At 31.7% G+C, this 17689-nt stretch overlaps 1 protein-coding gene across 3 annotated transcripts; it reads left to right on the top strand.

Moving 5' to 3' along the window:
• Positions 1–4010: 4010 nt before the first annotated feature.
• LOC110618100 (protein SENSITIVE TO UV 2) lies at positions 4011–15640 on the top strand. 3 transcript variants are annotated; one of them, XM_021761148.2, is made up of 12 exons: positions 4011–4424; positions 4709–4747; positions 5199–5317; positions 6072–6169; positions 6291–6640; positions 7547–7615; positions 8961–9043; positions 10001–10315; positions 10401–10507; positions 11389–11534; positions 13663–13859; positions 15012–15640. In XM_021761148.2, the coding sequence occupies exons 1-12, from the start codon at positions 4029–4031 to the stop codon at positions 15262–15264; spliced, it is 2172 nt and encodes a 723-aa protein (XP_021616840.1). In that variant the 5' UTR covers positions 4011–4028; the 3' UTR covers positions 15265–15640. The 3 variants fall into 3 exon arrangements, with proteins under 3 accessions (XP_021616840.1, XP_021616839.1, XP_021616841.1); XM_021761147.2 differs by having other exon boundaries at positions 6288–6640; XM_021761149.2 differs by lacking the exon at positions 7547–7615 and having other exon boundaries at positions 6288–6640.
• Positions 15641–17689: the final 2049 nt, after the last annotated feature.

Raw genomic sequence — 17689 nt, 5'->3', positions numbered from 1 at the left:
AGCTCACCCCATTTTCCTAATCCCCCAGGTATGCAGGTACGGGATAGGCCAGGAGGTCAAGAAGAGTAAAATTATGTTTATGTAATAGTTAGATGTGGACATGATGAATTGTAAAGTATTGAATAGTCATGTAATAATGATATTGAGGATTAGAATTGTGCTTGACCCTATATGTATGGTATCCCCTTTGATACATGATCTATAAAATGTTTTTATGATGTTCATGTTTAACCAAGCTTAATATATGTTATGATACCCCATTGGAGCATTTGATGAGGGCTCCAGTATGTGGTTTATGTTTATGGTTATGTGCATGCACAGGTTAAACTTAGTAAAGGAAGGAAAAAGTTTACAGTTTCATGTATATGTTGATCATGTATGGGATTTATCAGGTATACAGAATGTATGTTAGGCTTGCTACGGGTCCCGGTGGTCTTAAGCCGATCTGGATCCTAGCGCCGGTAGCGGTCCGGTTTCCGGGTCGTTACAAATTTCTTCCTCTTTAGTTTAGGATTTCCCTTTAAAAAGGGGAAGCTTCTTTATGTTGGACAAGTCTGAATTCGGAGTTCATTTAGAGTTTGAGAGTGTTTAAGAGTTTTATCATGAGCTTCAATAGTTAAGCTTCTTTATCTAGCTAAGGGATTTTCAAGGTGTAATTCCCACGGATTGTGAGATTAATCGAGCTTAACTTTTCCCTCTCATTTTTGGTTTCTATGTTATTCTTTTTATTCTTGATATTATTATTTATTTGATTGATATAGTCTGATCAATTGTTCAGTTGAATAAATAATATACAGTCATTCAGATTCATTAAGTCTGTGACTACTTGTGAATTTGATATTTGTGACAACAATATTTTTATTGTGAAATAACATATTCTGATTTCATAGCCGCGCTGAATGAGCTTATTGATCGGAGTTGGGTCTTCCTAGTTTTCAATGTTGTTATCAATTTAAAATCTTATTGAGCTGATCATATAGTTTGTTTGATGATTAGGGGTTGATTAGTGAGCTAATCCTTTTTAGTCTTTTATCTAAAGAGAGATTAGGTTGTTAGACTCTGTCAACCGTTATAACTGGCTGACCAAAAGTTGAGATTGAATATCCTTGTGTCTATGATCAATCCAAAACATTCACACCGAGATATTTTTGAAGTTAAATATTTTCCTACTATGATTAATCTATTTAATTATTTGTTCTTTATTATATTACTTTTGCTTTCAATTAAATTTTCTCAATTAAAACCCCCTTTTTATATTTACAGTTTAGTTTGTTTTGTTTTGAAGTCAGACATAAGATCAGACGCTCGATAGATTGGTAGGTAGGTCTTTAAGAACGTGTAATCAACAGGTCGGACTTCAGGTCTTCTAGTCATCAAGTCATTAAGTCATGTACTCAACAAGTTGTCACGTTAGAAAAGTCACCAAGAGGTCAGACAGTTGGATAGTCTAGTTTATTGTTTGCCAAGTTGTCAGGTCAAAAATCAATCGGGTATCCGATCAATAAATCAAACTATCTAGTCGTAAGAGCATAAGTCCAAGACATCAGTTTAGTAGTGTAGATAGGTCAATGACTAAGTGGTCGGCCATAAAATCATTAAGTGGTCGGTCATCAGGTAAGGCATCAAGGTAGTCATCTGGCCATCTGTTAACAAGAGAGCAGATCGTCTTATCTTTAGTTAAGCGGATGGTCGTTAAGTCGAAAGGTCAAACATTAGTTCATTAAGGCATATAACCGTCAGCTAGTTGGTTGTCGGTGGATCGAAGACAAGTCGGTTAGCAGGTTATCTTTCGTCTCCTTCCACATCTGTTTCTACAAACAAAATAGTAGTTAACTCGTTTTCTGTAAATTCGACTCTACTCCAATTCATAATTATTAAAAAAAGCATAATTTATTTTTGGTGAATTCGACACTCACCACTATTTATAATTATAATATCACACAATTCATGCAAAATAAATATTGAGATGTTTACTTCTTGCATTATTTGTTGAATAAAAATGAAAGTACAAGAATTTTTAAAGAAAATTGAACTTATTTAAAAATATTTCAGCTCCAAGCACATAAATAAAAATAGATTACACTAAGATATGCACGCTTGGAAAATATAAAATCGTTGGTACACATAGAAGGATTTAGTTTGCGATGATTATGAATTAGGCATCAAATATTTATTTGTGGTAATAACCAAACCAAAAATGTCTACAAAACATATTTTCATGCAAAAGGAAGAATTACTGCCAAAAAATTTTCACCAACCACGTATTCACTATATTTTCTCATTAATATAATTATCGGATAGAAGAAAACTCATACATAGCGGCCTTAGTCTCAATCAATCATCAATTTTTTATTAAATCGAATAAACTAAAAATCAAAATTTTAGTGTTTATAAAAATTAAACCGGATCAATTTTGATTAGAAATCGAATCGAACTAAACTGATCTGATTCGATTTGATTCGATTCAGTTTGATCGGTTTGAATTTTTAATAAATTTTTTAATTTTTTATACTTTATTTTTAATATTTTAAAATTTAATTGAAATATTTTAGTTTTAATATGATCTAATATCTCTATATTATTGAAAATAATATATTATTATCATTAATCGGTTCGATTCTTTTTTTTTTTCTGTTTAAAACTGAAATAATTAAAATTTTTAAAATTAAAAATTAAATCGAACTCTACTAAAATTAATAAAAAATCAAATTAAAATTTTAAATTAATTCTATCGATTGTTTTATTTTGAATCAAATAATGCTCTCATCGATGTGTCCATTCCTTATTGATTGAGTTCTTCTACATTTTTCCTAGGCCTACTGTAAAAAAAAATTACAAAATTTTACAAATTTTCATATTTTATTCTAAATTTAAAATTTTAAATAATAAAACCAATTTTTTTCATATTTACTTTAATTTTAGGTATTATTTTCAATCAATTTTGATCACAATTTTTTTAATCCACATGTCATAACTTATAAATTATCATTTTTAAAATTTATTAAATAAAAAATTCAAATATTTACATTAATTTATATTTATATCTAAAATTTTAAATTTTAAATAATAAAATAAAACTTTTTTAATTTGTCACTATTATTATAACTATAAGAATTAAATTGAATATAAAAAAATTAACGGTAAATTATTATGTAATCTGTAATATTTTATATTAATAATATATAGTTCTTTAATTTATTATAAATGTAAATTTATTTTATATTTATTAATGAAATATTGAATATATTATATTGAATAAATATTTATTATAAATAAATTCATATTATAAAAAATATCATGTATAAATATTATATATTAAAATATTTTATTAAATATTTATGCTCAACAATATAAATTATTTGTATATTAATATATGAAAAATTATATTTTAAATTAATAATATTAAATAAAATATAAAATTATATATATTAGTCTATAAAGTTTGTTTTTTTTCTTTATATTTTAATTTAGATCTGGTGTTGCAGTCCGTGACATTGTTGAGATAAAAATTTGTATTTTAAAGATTATAATATAATTCAATAAAATTTTAGAAATTATATTATATTATTGACTTCAAAAAAAAAGAAATTATATTATAGTTTATGGTTAATTTTTTAAAATTAATTTAATATTTTGATTATAATTATAAAATTGAAAAATTTTAAATTTATTATTTAAAATTTAAATTATTTTTTTTTAAAATGGGATTAGAAAAATAGAATTTGATATCCTTATATTTATTTAAATATATTTATTATCAGATTAAATTTTAAAATTTAAAATTTTATAAATTAATATAAATGTTTGAATAATAATTTAAATGTTATGACATTTATTAAAAAAAATTTTAGTATGGAAAAAAAATTGAAAGATTTGAATTTTAAAATATAAATGTAAAAGTTAGTAAGCTTTTGAATTTTCTTTTGTTTTTTCAAATTATAAATAAATTAATTAAAATTCATCATATTTATTTATTTAGAACAGAGGCTTAAGTCGACAAATAAAGGGCAGTTTTTCCTTCTCTTGAAATGCTGCATAAAGGATACACTCGCTCGCTTGCTCACTCACTGTCTGCAAAACGTTTGAGAAGAATAATGAACGGAGAGGGTTCTGAAGACTGGGATGCAGATTTCTTAGACCAATTACTCCAAGTTGAAAAAATCGCTCTTTCTTCTTCTTCATGTTCTTCTGCTTCAAAGCTAAATCCTGAGCCATTAGTCTCTTCTCAACCTACTGCCGTTTCTTCTCACATCCCACCGTTTCAACATCAGCAGATTAGTTGCATTACTCACTCTCCTCCACGAGAGCTTTCTCAAAGACCGATTGATTCCGACAATCGTTTCTCCAATGGCTTTTCCTCCGTCTTTCCTCCCATTTCTCTCCCCCAAGATGACGCCAAAGATCGAGAAATTGACAGCTTAAAGGTTTGGGTTTTTGAGATTTTAGGTTTTGTTTGATTGATTAGAAAATCAATGAAAGAGATCATTGCAAACAAAATATAACTGAGATGTTTTCATATTTTAGTATTTTGAGAAATGTTGCATTATATTGGGATGAGATAATATTGGATATGCAAGTGGAAACCTTGTGGCAAGGGGTCCAAAGGGTGTGGGTTGTTTCTTATTATTTTTGTGAATAGTAAATGATTTGAGTTTTTCATGTTGATTATACAAGTTCTGATTGAAGTGTAATTACTTGCAAGTTGCAGAGGGAGTTGGGACATGTGACAAAGAAGCTTTTGGACCTGGTATGTCCGGTTTATAATTTATACATGTATTTCTGGTGTTACACCTATTTGTACTTGAGTAAAATGATGTGCTTTTGTTTTTCTTGGTAGTTCAAATCAGAATCTCAACAAAATTATTATACTGCTAACTCAACAAATTTGTGGCTAACTCAACAAATTTATTGTTCTTTAAGCATCAGTTTGCTATTTATTGATGGAAGAATGTATTGAGGAAGTGAAAAGGAGAAACATTTTAAAGATTTAAGTAGTCCTTGGACTCTTTGGTACAGTTTATTATTTGTTTATTTAAAGTTACGGTGTGGCTGCGTATTACGCTTAATGCACTCAGTTGTATCCCACCTTCTGTTTGTTCTGAATTTTATTTTTGAAGGATAGATTTCAGGTGCATAATCTTGCATCAATACCAATTTTTGGTTATTTCCTTATTTCCTAATTTACTGTACCTTTTCAGGAACAAGAATGCTTGGAGCTTAGGAATGAGAGAAACAAAAAAGAGGAACAGATTAAATTTGTATATTCACGCGCTGCGGAAAAAGATATGGGCATCCATTGCTTGAAAAATACAAACCTGTGAGTTTTTCAGGCTTTTTGTTGCACTGAAGAATGTTGAAATCCTTCATTGTTATTCCCTCCATTATTGTTTGGTGTATGACAAAAGACTTGGCTTAAACTTGATTAATCATGCAAATGCTTTTCTTCATTATCTGTTTCTCCCTTTCTTCTTTTTTCATCTGTGTTTTCAAAATATTCCCTTGTTAAAGTAACAGCAATCAAGAAAATTTTATGAGCTAGACAAACAAAGAGGGGAAATTTTTTTTTTCCTGCACCTTCCTGTGGTTTGCTAGGTTCATTAAGTTAATGATTATGCATGGAAATGTTTCAACTTAGTCACAAAGACATTGTTTCTTCTCCTGGATGTTGCTTAAGCAAAATGTTTCAAGTGGATTTTACGTGCTAAGTCTAGTAGCCTGTTATACACACCCACATGCACACTTTTTGTGTGTGTATGTGTCTGCATACATATGTCTCTCTTTGTGTGTGCGTGTGTGTAGATGTACATATCTATTATCTCTTGATACAGCGCTATTATCTCTTATAAACACATGATCATAATTCATTATGATTCTTACACGGCACTGGCAAAGCAACACTCCCTTTATGACAGACTTGGAGTAGTTATGGTCTCTCTCTCTCTCTCTCTCCATATAGCTTTCTATTTCATTTTTGTGAGGATTCAGTGGTTAGCTTCTCTAATATAAGATCATAATCAGCTAGTGTGCCCATGCAAAAATTTATAAATTTGGGAATGGCATGACTAATGCAGGGAATGTGGAGTTCCTTCTCTCAATAATCATGGGTTTCCACAGCAATTTAGCAATGCAAAATCGTTAGGGAACAAGTTTGGATATCAGGTTTGTTTAGGTAAGGTGCATGAGTCAAATACACTTCTAATTCTATAATCAGTCTTTCCATTTGTTTTGCAATTTTATTTCTCTACTACTCTTTGTGTATATGTACATCATATTCTTGTGTTGGTTAGCAGCGTCATCGTCTAAGGACATAGGCGTTCAAACAGACAAAGCTGGTGAATCTAGCAACGTGGACTTGAATGATGCTTCACCTTCCAGAACTGAGCTTTCTGACAAGTTGCTAGGGATATGGGGCTCCACTAGTGACCAGAATTTAGGAAGAAATCTTACCTCCAAGTTGTTCATGGCATGTCCAGCAGATTTTCATTTTCTTTTTGGTCGCATGACCATTAGTGCGTTGACCAAATCAGCTGATGCTGTTTTGGATGAATGGTCATCCAATGCAGCTTTGCAGTCCCATATGCACTCTTTTCATGCTTCTGAAGCTGCAAAAGTATCTTGTCTGTACTCTGTACTAACTAAGGTATGGTTGATGAGATCAACTCTTTTGATAGAAACCTAGCTTATGTTTGAGGTAGAGCTAATGAGAGATGGTAGGTGTTGAAAATTTGCTGTGCCCATTCAAAGATTTAGGGTTTCTATTTAGGAAGAAGTTTGAGGAGTCTCGTTTTACTTGCATAGGGTGTAACTGTGTGAGATATATATGTGTTGTGAATTTTCTCAACTTTAACTCTTCCCCATATTTATCTTCGACGAGATTGATTTTGGGAAATGGCTGATACCCTACAAATAGAAAAATTGCATAAAATTATTGTTATATAGCTGAATCCATTTTTGAGACTTGAAAGTTTGTTAAAACTCAAATATTGGTATAGCTAAACCTTTCTTGATGCTGATGAGCATTTGTAGGTTTCCTATCTTGTAAACTATATCTTCTTCTTCTTTCCTTTTTGTTCTTGACTTTTGTGGTGCAGAATTTTGTGTTAGTGGATCTCAAGTTAATTTGATGGAAGATCCTTGTGTGACATTTTTCTCCTTAGCCTTCCTATTATAACTATTGATGTTGATCTTGATGGTTTAAATTCTAATTGTGCTCCTTGTCAAATTTTTCTTTAAAGAACATTTGTTTACTTGTGTGGTTGTGTCAGTAATATTAGCCTTTTGTAATTGAATGTTTGGCACCTAAGACTAATGTTATTGAACTTAACAATGGGTGCTGATATGTCATCACCCTATAGTATAGGGCCTTTACGCAGAGGCTAACAACTTCCCTTTGTTTGAGGTCAACAATCTTATATTACTTTGTTGCATGCAGTCGAACCCAATTTTGCTAAGGACATCTTCGCTCTTTAATAGTAATTTTTGAGCTCAATTGCATTATGAGAATTTGATAAGTTTGCTTCTGGTTCTATGTTCTTCTGAATTGTAGATCAACAATGGATTGTTATCTTTGGAGGCTTTGCTTCAGCCTTTGATTGATCTCTGTTATCTTGAAAATGTGAGTTACAAAATCCTTTTGCTTTTCCCATACTTAGCCCCTTGAAAAATCCATATATATTTATTTGCCTTTCCAAATTCTTCAATTGATGCCCCTATGTGCCTAGGTCCTTTGGTGGAATTAATATTATGTTTTTCACTTGTCCTGAAATAACCGTCATATATACCTGTATACATATGGCTAGAGAGATCTCTTTTGGCAGCAGAGATTTGAAAAATTGATACATTATTTTACACGTATAGGCATTGCCGAACTATTGGTTGCATCTATAGTGCAATGGTGATCTTTTAAAGCAAATTCACATACGCTTGCTGGTGTACTTCTCACTATAATATTGTTTTCTTCATGCTTTGCCTTGAAATTTTGGTCTGTTATTTGTTAGGGTTGCTGATCCTAACAGAGTTGAGAATAAAATATAGGGAGAAGAGAGTAGATATATATATATATATATATATATATATATATATATATATATATATATAGAGAGAGAGAGAGAGAGAGAGAGAGAGAGAGAGAGAGATAGAGAGTAGAGAGGAGAGAGTATATTTCCTGATAATTCTTGGAATGAATCACAAGAGAGTTGCTGTGAGATTATGTAGCTCAGTAACTACCTCAATTAGTTACAACAGATCTTAGGAACTGCTAACTGCTCTTTTCCGCCCATTCTTACTATTGAGTCCCACATCGGTTGTGGAAAAGGGTAATGTACCTCTTATATGGGCCATAGGCACTCCTCCCCCTTGAGCTAGCTTTTGGGGTGAGTTAGGCCTGACCCAAATTTAACATGGTCCAAATTTAACATGGTATCAGAGCCTCCCCATCTGATGTTGGGCCTCCCATAAATATATCAGGCACCAGTAAAATTCTGGGCATGATTGTTGAATCCCGGCATCGGTTGTGGAAAGGGGGTAATGTGCCCCTTATATGGGTCATAGGCACTCCTTCCCCTTAAGCTAGCTTTTGGGGTGAGTTAGGCCTGACCCAAATTTAACACTTACCTTCAAGAATCTTCTCCTACTATTTCTAAACCTCTTCATTTAGTAACATTATTTTCTTGGATATAGTGCTGAGTGCTCATGCTGAAGGGTCCTTGTATATATCGTTTCATTTAGGAGTTTGTCACATGGTCCTTTTCTTTATCTTAAGATGTATATTGTTCTGGTCCATTATTTTTTTTAAATATCGTTAATACTGAATGTTATATTGTTTCCCTAAGAGTTTGTCAGTCTTTGGTTCTTTCCTTATTGGAATTTAAATAATTGCGAACTTTTATACTTGAGCTACCCTTCTTCTCCTGGGAACTTTTCCACGTCCATGTCCATGAGTTTGTTCGTTCTTTCCACAGGTTTATATTCTCTGTAGTTCTCTAAGCATACTGCACGTGTTTCTGAAGCACATGTTTACCTTGAGAGGAAAATGGGAGAAGAGGTACATCTATATTGGGTTATTTTTTTTCCCTTTTTATATTAATTGAACTCTTATCATTTAGTTGGAACAAAAGATTTGAGACTATGCTTGGCAAAGCCATTTTTTGAGCAGATGCTTTGAACTTGGAAGAGATTCTGTGGATTAAGTGGCTTTTTTTATAAAAAAATAGTCCCTCAAGCTTTTGAAAGTCCCTACATAGGAAAAAAAAAATTATTCTAATTAGTTTGAGTTATTACTGCCTAATTTAATGCATAATTAGAGTGTTTCCTAATATATTGAAAAATTAATAACAAAAATTTTCAAATTGCACGATGATGCATGATAATTGATAGGTGTGGTGCCTCCTAAAAGGATAAAAGTCCTCATGCCAGCATTGATTCTTGACTATTGTAATACTTCCTTCGTTTCATAAATATTAGCTCATTTCTATTTTACACATATTAAGAAAATGTAGTTAATATGGTTGAAGCAATTTTTTAGTCTTTTTTAATATACCGTAGAAGCATTTTTTTAGTCTTTTTTAATATACCGTACACTCATATTGCTCTGTTAAAAATTAAATAATTCATGTTATTTAATTATTCTTGGAAATGATGGATTTAATTTTTTTAATACATACATATTAACAAGCTAACAAATTAACTGCTATAACAAAAAAGAAAGTGGAGTACAATTTGGGACGGATAAAAAGGGAATGTAACCTTATTTTTATGTGACAAAAGGAGTAATTTTTTTTAAAAAATAGGATAATAGCAATTCAGTGCTTTCCGTCAAACGTCATGACTGATAACTCCGTTGAAATTTGTAACCTTGCTTTGGAAAAAAGGAGCTGAGCTCTACTTTTTTGGATATCTTCATTTTTGGGCTGATTTATGTCTGTAGAGTGATGTTTCTAAAAGTTCCTACTGTTCTTGTGCTTATGAACTTTGATTTGATCTTTCCAGTCACTCTACTCAGGGACAGTTTCAAGGTCAAGGGAGTAAAATCTGTGAACAACTTCAAGGATGCAGGCATGTGTAGTGGGAGTGAGGAGGCATCTTGTGCAAGCTATAGGCTGTTTGGGACTAAACCTTCTGGTCCTGAAATGCTTTGCAAGAATGGAGTCTGGAATATTGACAGTGGATTGCCGTGTTCTTCTGTGGACTGGGTTTCTTTATTTTATTTGTTGCTTCAAATTGCTGTGCAAAAGACTGAAGAACGTGTGAGATTGGAGACGGTGTCTATCATGAATGTAATTCTTCTGAGAACAAATGCTTATGCAGAAAGGGAAATGTGAGTTTCTATGAAACCAATTTGTTGCCTATTCTGACTGTATATAATGTTCTTTTATATCCTAAATATGGTTTTGCTTGAACAGATTTGGCAAGGCACCAGTCTTTAAAAGCATTGCACAGTTCTTAAAAAAGGAATCTAGTTCACATGTGCAAAAGGAAGCTCTTCATCTACTATACTTGTTACTAAATTGTGAGCAATTTTATTTTTATATTTCTTTTCGTCCATTTGTTTTTTCATAAGCTTACATGTAGTACTTAGTTGTAATTTGCTTATTACTCTCGCATATAACTTCCCCCATGGGGATAAAATAGTGTTACTAGCTTAGGTTGTACTCAAAACTACTATGATGTTCTTGAAAACTAAATATCCTTGTGACTTTAACCAGGAATAGCAGCTGTGACATGGTTTATAGATGTGGATGACTATATGCTCATGAACCCACACGAAGGCACCCCGAAACTTTATGAAAATGATTAAGCATGTAGTGGCTTGGGTAGCTTTTCATATCTTTTGGCGGCATATGCAAATAGTTGATTCCTAGTGACTCATAGCTAAAAATTTGCAATAGAACATTTTTAACAGTTCTTTGGTTATGTTAAATGACCTTTGAAAGTGTAATTGCATAATATCTTCTGCATGAATGAGTTATATAAAAAAATAAGGTAGAAAACATTTGTTAATGAATTCATAGTTCTTCTCAGATGTTTATATAATCAATTTTACAATACCCTTTTGCTTATTTCTCAGATGTTTATATAATCAATTTTACAATACCCTTTTGCTTATTTTCTTTAATAATCTTTTAGAATATTTGGTGCTGTAGGTTTTAAGGAATAGTGAGTTGAAGTTCTACTTGATCATTAACAGATTGTCCTGTGAACTAAAGCTGAGAAAAGCTATTGGGTTCACTTTGTGGGACTTTTCTCTCTCCTTGCAGCTGAATATAAATATCAAACTACCTTTCTTGGATTAGCTTCTTTCATTTGCTTTATTTCCTGTTTCTAGAATTTAATATTTGTATCAAAATTGATTGTTTCGTTCGCAAATCAAATCCTGTTCTTGTTTTTAAGGTCCCAAGCTATTGAGTGCTCTCTGTCCTAGTTGTAAAGAGGGGGATAATACTGCAAATGAAGATAATGCTTCTCCTTGTGAAGATTTCAATGCGATCCTTGAAGGTTTGGTGGACTGTGTTACCTGCAACGGAAATAGCATACAGGTATGCAGGATAGTTTACTTCTTGATTTAAAATAGTATCAATGGTTTTTGATGCTGAGCTTCTTTACTTTTATTAAGCTTTCAATGGTGCAACCTGCCTGATTTTTGGCTTCTGCTTGTGAGTTTTCACATGTTCTCATTGTTATTGGAAGATTCACTGTTGTAATTACCATCATTGCCCAATAATGAACAACTTAAATTGTGTAGAAGGCGTTGGAAATGCTGGCATAGGGCCTGAAAGAAAAAACTCCATTTGTTGCTTTGGTGATAGTAAAGGTCTAAATTATCTCTACATGATTCACAGGGAAAGTGGTTTTTATTAATTAGCCTTCCATCAAAACCTTAAATCTCCTTCACATTACTCTTCCCTGTACTGTTCTCTGTTCCAAATGGCACTACAAAATTGAAAACAGTCTGTATTGTTGTCTTCTTTTGTTTATTTGTGATCCTTATCCAATTCCCCATCTTTGTATTAAAATAATAAACATTAATACATCTGATTAATGTATTAAATCCATGATTTATATTCTTTATTAACGAAGAAACAAGAATTTCGGGTGGTAAGAATTAAGGCTTAGTTGTTGTTATTGTTGTTGTTGTTGTGTGAAGAGTGTAATCCCCAAAATTTGTCAGGCAACAGCAGTAATACTTAAATCCATGAGGCTAAATCATTTTTGCGAGCATATGACTGAAATTCCTTTAATTTTTGGAATTTCAAGTCCTAAAATCTCATTGTTATGAGTTGACTTTCCAATTTCAAGTTTCCCATGGTCTTTCTTCTCCTTACGAGCTGACATTTCTATTTGCAAATTTCTAAATTGTCATGAATTGACTTCCGATTTTCTTTGCTCCTTTTTCTATATGCCTCTTTGTTACTAACCCTTGTCTGAGATTGCTCCCCCAGTTCCCCCTTCTCTTCCTCTTTGGGATGTTGGCATTTCTATTGTTTAATTTTTATTGGAGAAGATAATGACCATTAATATGGCCTGTGTGAATTAATGTTATATTATTTATTTGGATGTAAGCAATTTGCAATTAAGGAAAGAAAAGAGGTTAGATGACAACATACAACACACTTGTTGTCACAATGAAAAGGACTAAGTTGCTTTTGGTGGTGATTTTTGTTCTTTCTAGAAGGACTTCCTGTTATTTCGTGGGAACTTAGGGAATATGATTTAGGAGTTAAAAACATTTGTTCTGTTAGTTTTATTTTTATTTGCATTTCAAGAACATTGGTTATGTAATGCTAAATGAGTTATGTTATTAACATGAGATGGCTTCTGCAAGATTAGTTATCTAATTTTATTTCTTTTGAAAATAGTATCAGTCAGGCGCTCACCTTTGCCCTGTGTCTTGCACCTATACTTCCAGATCCCTTTCAACTTTGTGGACCTTGCACCTCAATCCTCTTTGTTAAGTAATCAACTTGAGGATTAGTCAGGATTTCATGTTCCACCTAGACCTGATAGGATATTGAAATAATGTCATCACTGCTACAGGTAAGAAAGAGAAGAAACTGGAAAGTGGTAACAAGTACATGAAGGATCTGCAAAGTCAAAGGGATTTTGCTCCTTTGACATTGCAGAGCTCTTGGTTGAGTTTTCTTCCAACCAAGGAGAATGATGCAGTTATGGAACTAGACAAAAGTAAAAGCTAGTTTAGAGATTTAAGAATCATGGTGTATATTTCATATATATGCCTGTTTGCGACATAGTTGAGTAGTTTTCTCAAATAAATTGATTATGATGACCTGAATCTCATCATTTTCTTCATGCAATCTGATCTTGATAGAATTCAGATAAAAAATTCTTCCCATCAAAACTTAGAAACTTCCTATCAAATGCTAATTTATTTTTTTTATCAAATATTTGAGCCCCAATTTCCTTCAAACTACTGTAGGGGGGCTATGTAGTCTCAAACGTGCACTGCAACCATTATTTTCTTGTTTATGTGTGGCCCTACTAATTTCCCTTTGCCAACCTTGTTTGTCTGCAATTTCCTACCTTGCCTAGCTTTCAAATAAATCTGAAAATGAGCTCTAGATCTGTTCCCTATCACCCTCACACAAACATGTATATGGTGATAGTTACAAAATGTAATCTGTTAGTCTTTGATGATGCATTTTTCAGGATATAGAACTTCGTAAAAGAGCTATTATTATGATGGCTTTTCTAGCTTCATCAGTAAAATCTGGGTTTGAAATTCTGGTGAATCACAAGTTACATGGAGAGAAGAACTTTCTTATGTTGATTTTGCAAGTTTTGATATCAGAGATGGATGTAGAATTATCGCTCTCTTCTGAGCCAGCAGAAAATATTAGAGCAAGGTACTTCATGAATTTAATATCTTCTTTACTTAAAAATGTGGGTTAATTGTGTAGTTGGTTCCTTAAAATGTTCTGATTTTTCAATTTCATTCTCAAACCTTGCAAGCTGCACAATCATGTTGAAACTTGGATTTTTGTTCAGTTCTCCTAACATCTTTTCTTTGTGCAATATGGTTTCTGATTCCAAAGAAATGAATCATTATATCCATTGTATCTCAATAACTGTTGGAGCACTAAACTTTTTGGTTGGTCTTGTGAGTTATTCATTTACAGGAAAAGGTCGAAGTCAATTTCAGACTTTTTCCGGAATAGGAACCATAATGTGTAAACATTGAGAATATAAAATTTGCAAAGAAGTCTAATCAAATGATATATATGTCAATGTTCTGGATAGTTGCTAGGAGAAAGTCTAGGTCTAGCCTAAAAGAACATATGATAACACTTGCGTGAGAAGATTTATCTAGAGAAAAAATGTCCTGCTTGCTTTTGTTCTATCTTTTAGACGAATGTTATGATGGAAAAGTTCAGCATTCCATAGATATTTCACGAGGTACAATGTGGAGAAGTGGCTACATTATTTAGCCAAAAGATTGAAATAAATTCAAGGAATAAATTTTTCCATAATACAAAATAGTTGGGAGTTTGGGGGTTTTAGTAGGAATTCATTAAATGAATTGAATTCTTTTGGCGTGAACTAGCATTTTTCACAATGACTTGTTTATTTTAATTGAAAAGAATCCAATTCTAACAACTTTGAACTTTCCAAGTGTGAGAATTGGTGAAATTGAATTGAATTCTTTCATTTTTGGATTTCACGAACACAAATTCCCAACATAGGGTTATTATGTTATGAAGTTTTTGATTATTTTGCAGAATTTCTCCATGTCATTTATTTTAATTTTTTTGAAAAGCCTAGTAGATGCAGCTTGTCCCCCCCCCCCCCCCCCCCCTCCCTCCTCCTCCTCCTCTTAATGATTGAATTTTAGTGTTTGCCTCATTTGAACAGCAAGTTGGTTTGAGTGAGAATTCATTTCAAACTTTATTTGAACCTTGTGTTAATTCTTAGCTAGTCCATTCCATTTATTGTATTATTTTTGCCATGGGCCAAGACTTTGATTCCTTATCATGCTTTTGACATATTTGTGTACATAGAACTTTGCTGATGCGGGAAGGGCTGATATTACTTAATAGACTTGTGTCGAACCTGAGTTCTTCAGCTATTGTTTTAAGAGCATTGACAGCTAGTAGAGACACAGCCAGTTTGATCATCGACATTGTCAGCAGATTGTCTAAAAAAGGTCAGATACTGAGATCAGCTGACAGTATCACACGGCAAATGAGAGAAATAGAAGTTGTCAACTTAGCTAGAGTACTTAAGAAAAGGGTTTACACTTATTTAGGATGAATACTTCCATTGAAAAGTTCAAATGAAGTCTTGGTTTTTGTATGTGCATGGCATGACTGCATAAGAACAGTCATGAATACATTTCTCTCTTGATTAATCCAGAGAGATGTTTTGTAGATAGATGTTTTGCGGTGCTAACCATTGCTGTAACGTTTCTCTCTGGATTAATCCAGAATTTTGATAGGCTTTGATTAATTTTACATGGTGTACTGTATATGTTGCATCGAACAAATTCTTTGCTAATGGTGCATTGATCAAATCTTGAAGAATGCAAAAGAATTTTGGTAGGAGTTGTTATTTACTGTTTCCAAGTTCTATCTTATTGTGCTAAACAATTACACACTTGAATTCCTCTTATGTTATTCTCTCTTCTTCTTCTTCTCCCTCTCAATCTTTCCTTTTCTTCTGTCATGTATTTTTTTTTTCCCGATTTCCCTTTTGTTCTCACTTCTTTAGAAGGGGAATAAAAAAAGAAAAAAAGGGATCGTCCATTGTAGCTCGTTTGAAATGTATTTTTAACTAGAGGAGGGTTTGTTCCATTTTGAACCAAACGGTTTAAGCAAAACTGGATAGCTAAATGACCTTAAAATCCAGATCAATCAAGCTAATATTTAAGAAATGGTGAGAATTGAAAAATCAAACTGACTGAATTGGTTCAATTTAGTTATAGTGAATTGGTCCGATCCAATTGCAGATAATTGAACTGGATAGCTTAGCTAGTTGCAAGTTGAATCTTACATCTTTTTAAAAAGGGGTAATGTGCCCTTATACGTGGCATAGACACTCTTCCTTTTCTTCCTTTTAAATGTTAGGTTTTAGGTGAGTTTTATACAGGGTATAGACGCTCTTCCACTTAAGCGCTTTTTAGACAAATTAGAGCCGATCTAAATTTAACATGGTATCAAAACTGCTCAACATACCGTTTGGGCTATTATAATTCTATTTACGAAGTATGGTATAATTAAATAAAAAACATAATGTATATTTGAACTATTATAATTCTATTTACGAAGTATGGTATGATTAAATAAAAAATATAATGTATATTTATCCTATTATATATATAATTATTTTGTTTGATAATATTAGAAAAAAATATAATAAAATAATAATTACATAATGTAATCATTTACATACACAAACGATTGTAATCCGATTACTTATTTTGATTTATTTCTTTTATTGTTAATTAGCAGTACCATCACCACAACTATCATTAACTATTACTTAATATTGAAATAAAAATATTTATTATATTTTTTTTACAACAAAGATTTTGTATTGCAAATCAAAAACCAAGTACAACATCAGAGAAATTAAAGAATCAATACTAGACGGAACCTCCTCAATTGTTTTTATATTACTTTTTTTTATTTAGGAAATGTTCTATGATTATGCCTGAATTTTTTTTTTAATATTTATTTTTAATTTTTATATTAAATTAAATAAGATATTAAATAAATTTAATATTTATTTTTTTTATTCTTTTATATTAAATTAAATAAAAGTGATAAATAATATAAAAAGAATTGAGCAATATGGGAAATCCCATTATTTCCCATTGATTATCTCGATTTTTTATTTAAAAATTAAATTATTATTTTTAAAATAATATTTAATTCAAAATACTCATAATTTATAAATTAATTAAAGAACTTATAAAAAAGTTTGGATGTAATTATTTTTGGCTTATATTAATAAAAAATAATCTAAAAAAAGTGAATAGAGCTTCTCTGCCTAGGGGTGAGCATTCGGTCGGTTCGGTTCAAAACCGAACCGAACCGAATAAACCGAAAACTGAAATTTGAGTGTTTATGAAAATCGAACCGAACCGATTTTGGTCAGAAATCGAATCGAACCGAACCGGTCTGATTCGGTTCGGTTCGGTTCGGTTTGATCGGTTTCGATTTTTAATAATTTTTTTATTTTTTACACTTTATTTTTAATATTTTAAAATTTAATTAAAATATTTTAATTTTAATATGATTTAATTTCTATATATTATTGAAAAAACATATTATTATTACTAATCGGTTCGGTTCGGTTTTTTCGGTTTTTTTCTGATCAAAACCGAACCGAACCGAAATAACCAAAATTTTTGAAATTGAAAACCGAACCGAACCGAAATATATAAAAAATCGAACCAAATTTTCAAATCGGTTCGATTCGATCGGTTTTTTCGGTTTGAACCGAATACTGCTCACCCCTATCTCTGCCCTTAGACAAAAGGAGCAAGTGTCTAGGTACAACTTCAATCTTGACAATCTCTCCATTGATGTTTATATAGTTTGTCTTTTAGTAGTTTCGGTACTTTTGAGAGAGATTTATTAGATGAGATATACTTTTTGTTGTTTGAGTGTTACTACGATTTAAGTTTTTGGCTATATTTGACTGATATTGGAAGTGGTGAGGGACGACATCTAGG

The sequence above is a fragment of the Manihot esculenta genome, chromosome 17, assembly GCF_001659605.2.
Source record: "Manihot esculenta cultivar AM560-2 chromosome 17, M.esculenta_v8, whole genome shotgun sequence".
Classification (NCBI taxonomy): domain Eukaryota; kingdom Viridiplantae; phylum Streptophyta; class Magnoliopsida; order Malpighiales; family Euphorbiaceae; genus Manihot; species Manihot esculenta.
Note: the sequence above shows the minus strand (reverse complement) of the source record. Positions and strands in the feature narration are given on the sequence as shown.

Excerpts from the sequence above, each read along its gene's own strand:
- LOC110618100 (XM_021761147.2), top strand. The coding sequence starts at position 4,029 with ATGCTGCATAAAGGATACACTCGCTCGCTTGCTCACTCACTGTCTGCA. Across the intron at positions 4,748-5,198 it reads CAAAGAAGCTTTTGGACCTG|GAACAAGAATGCTTGGAGCT; the intron begins GTATGTCCGGTT and ends GTACCTTTTCAG. Across the intron at positions 6,170-6,287 it reads TGGATATCAGGTTTGTTTAG|CAGCGTCATCGTCTAAGGAC; the intron begins GTAAGGTGCATG and ends TGTGTTGGTTAG.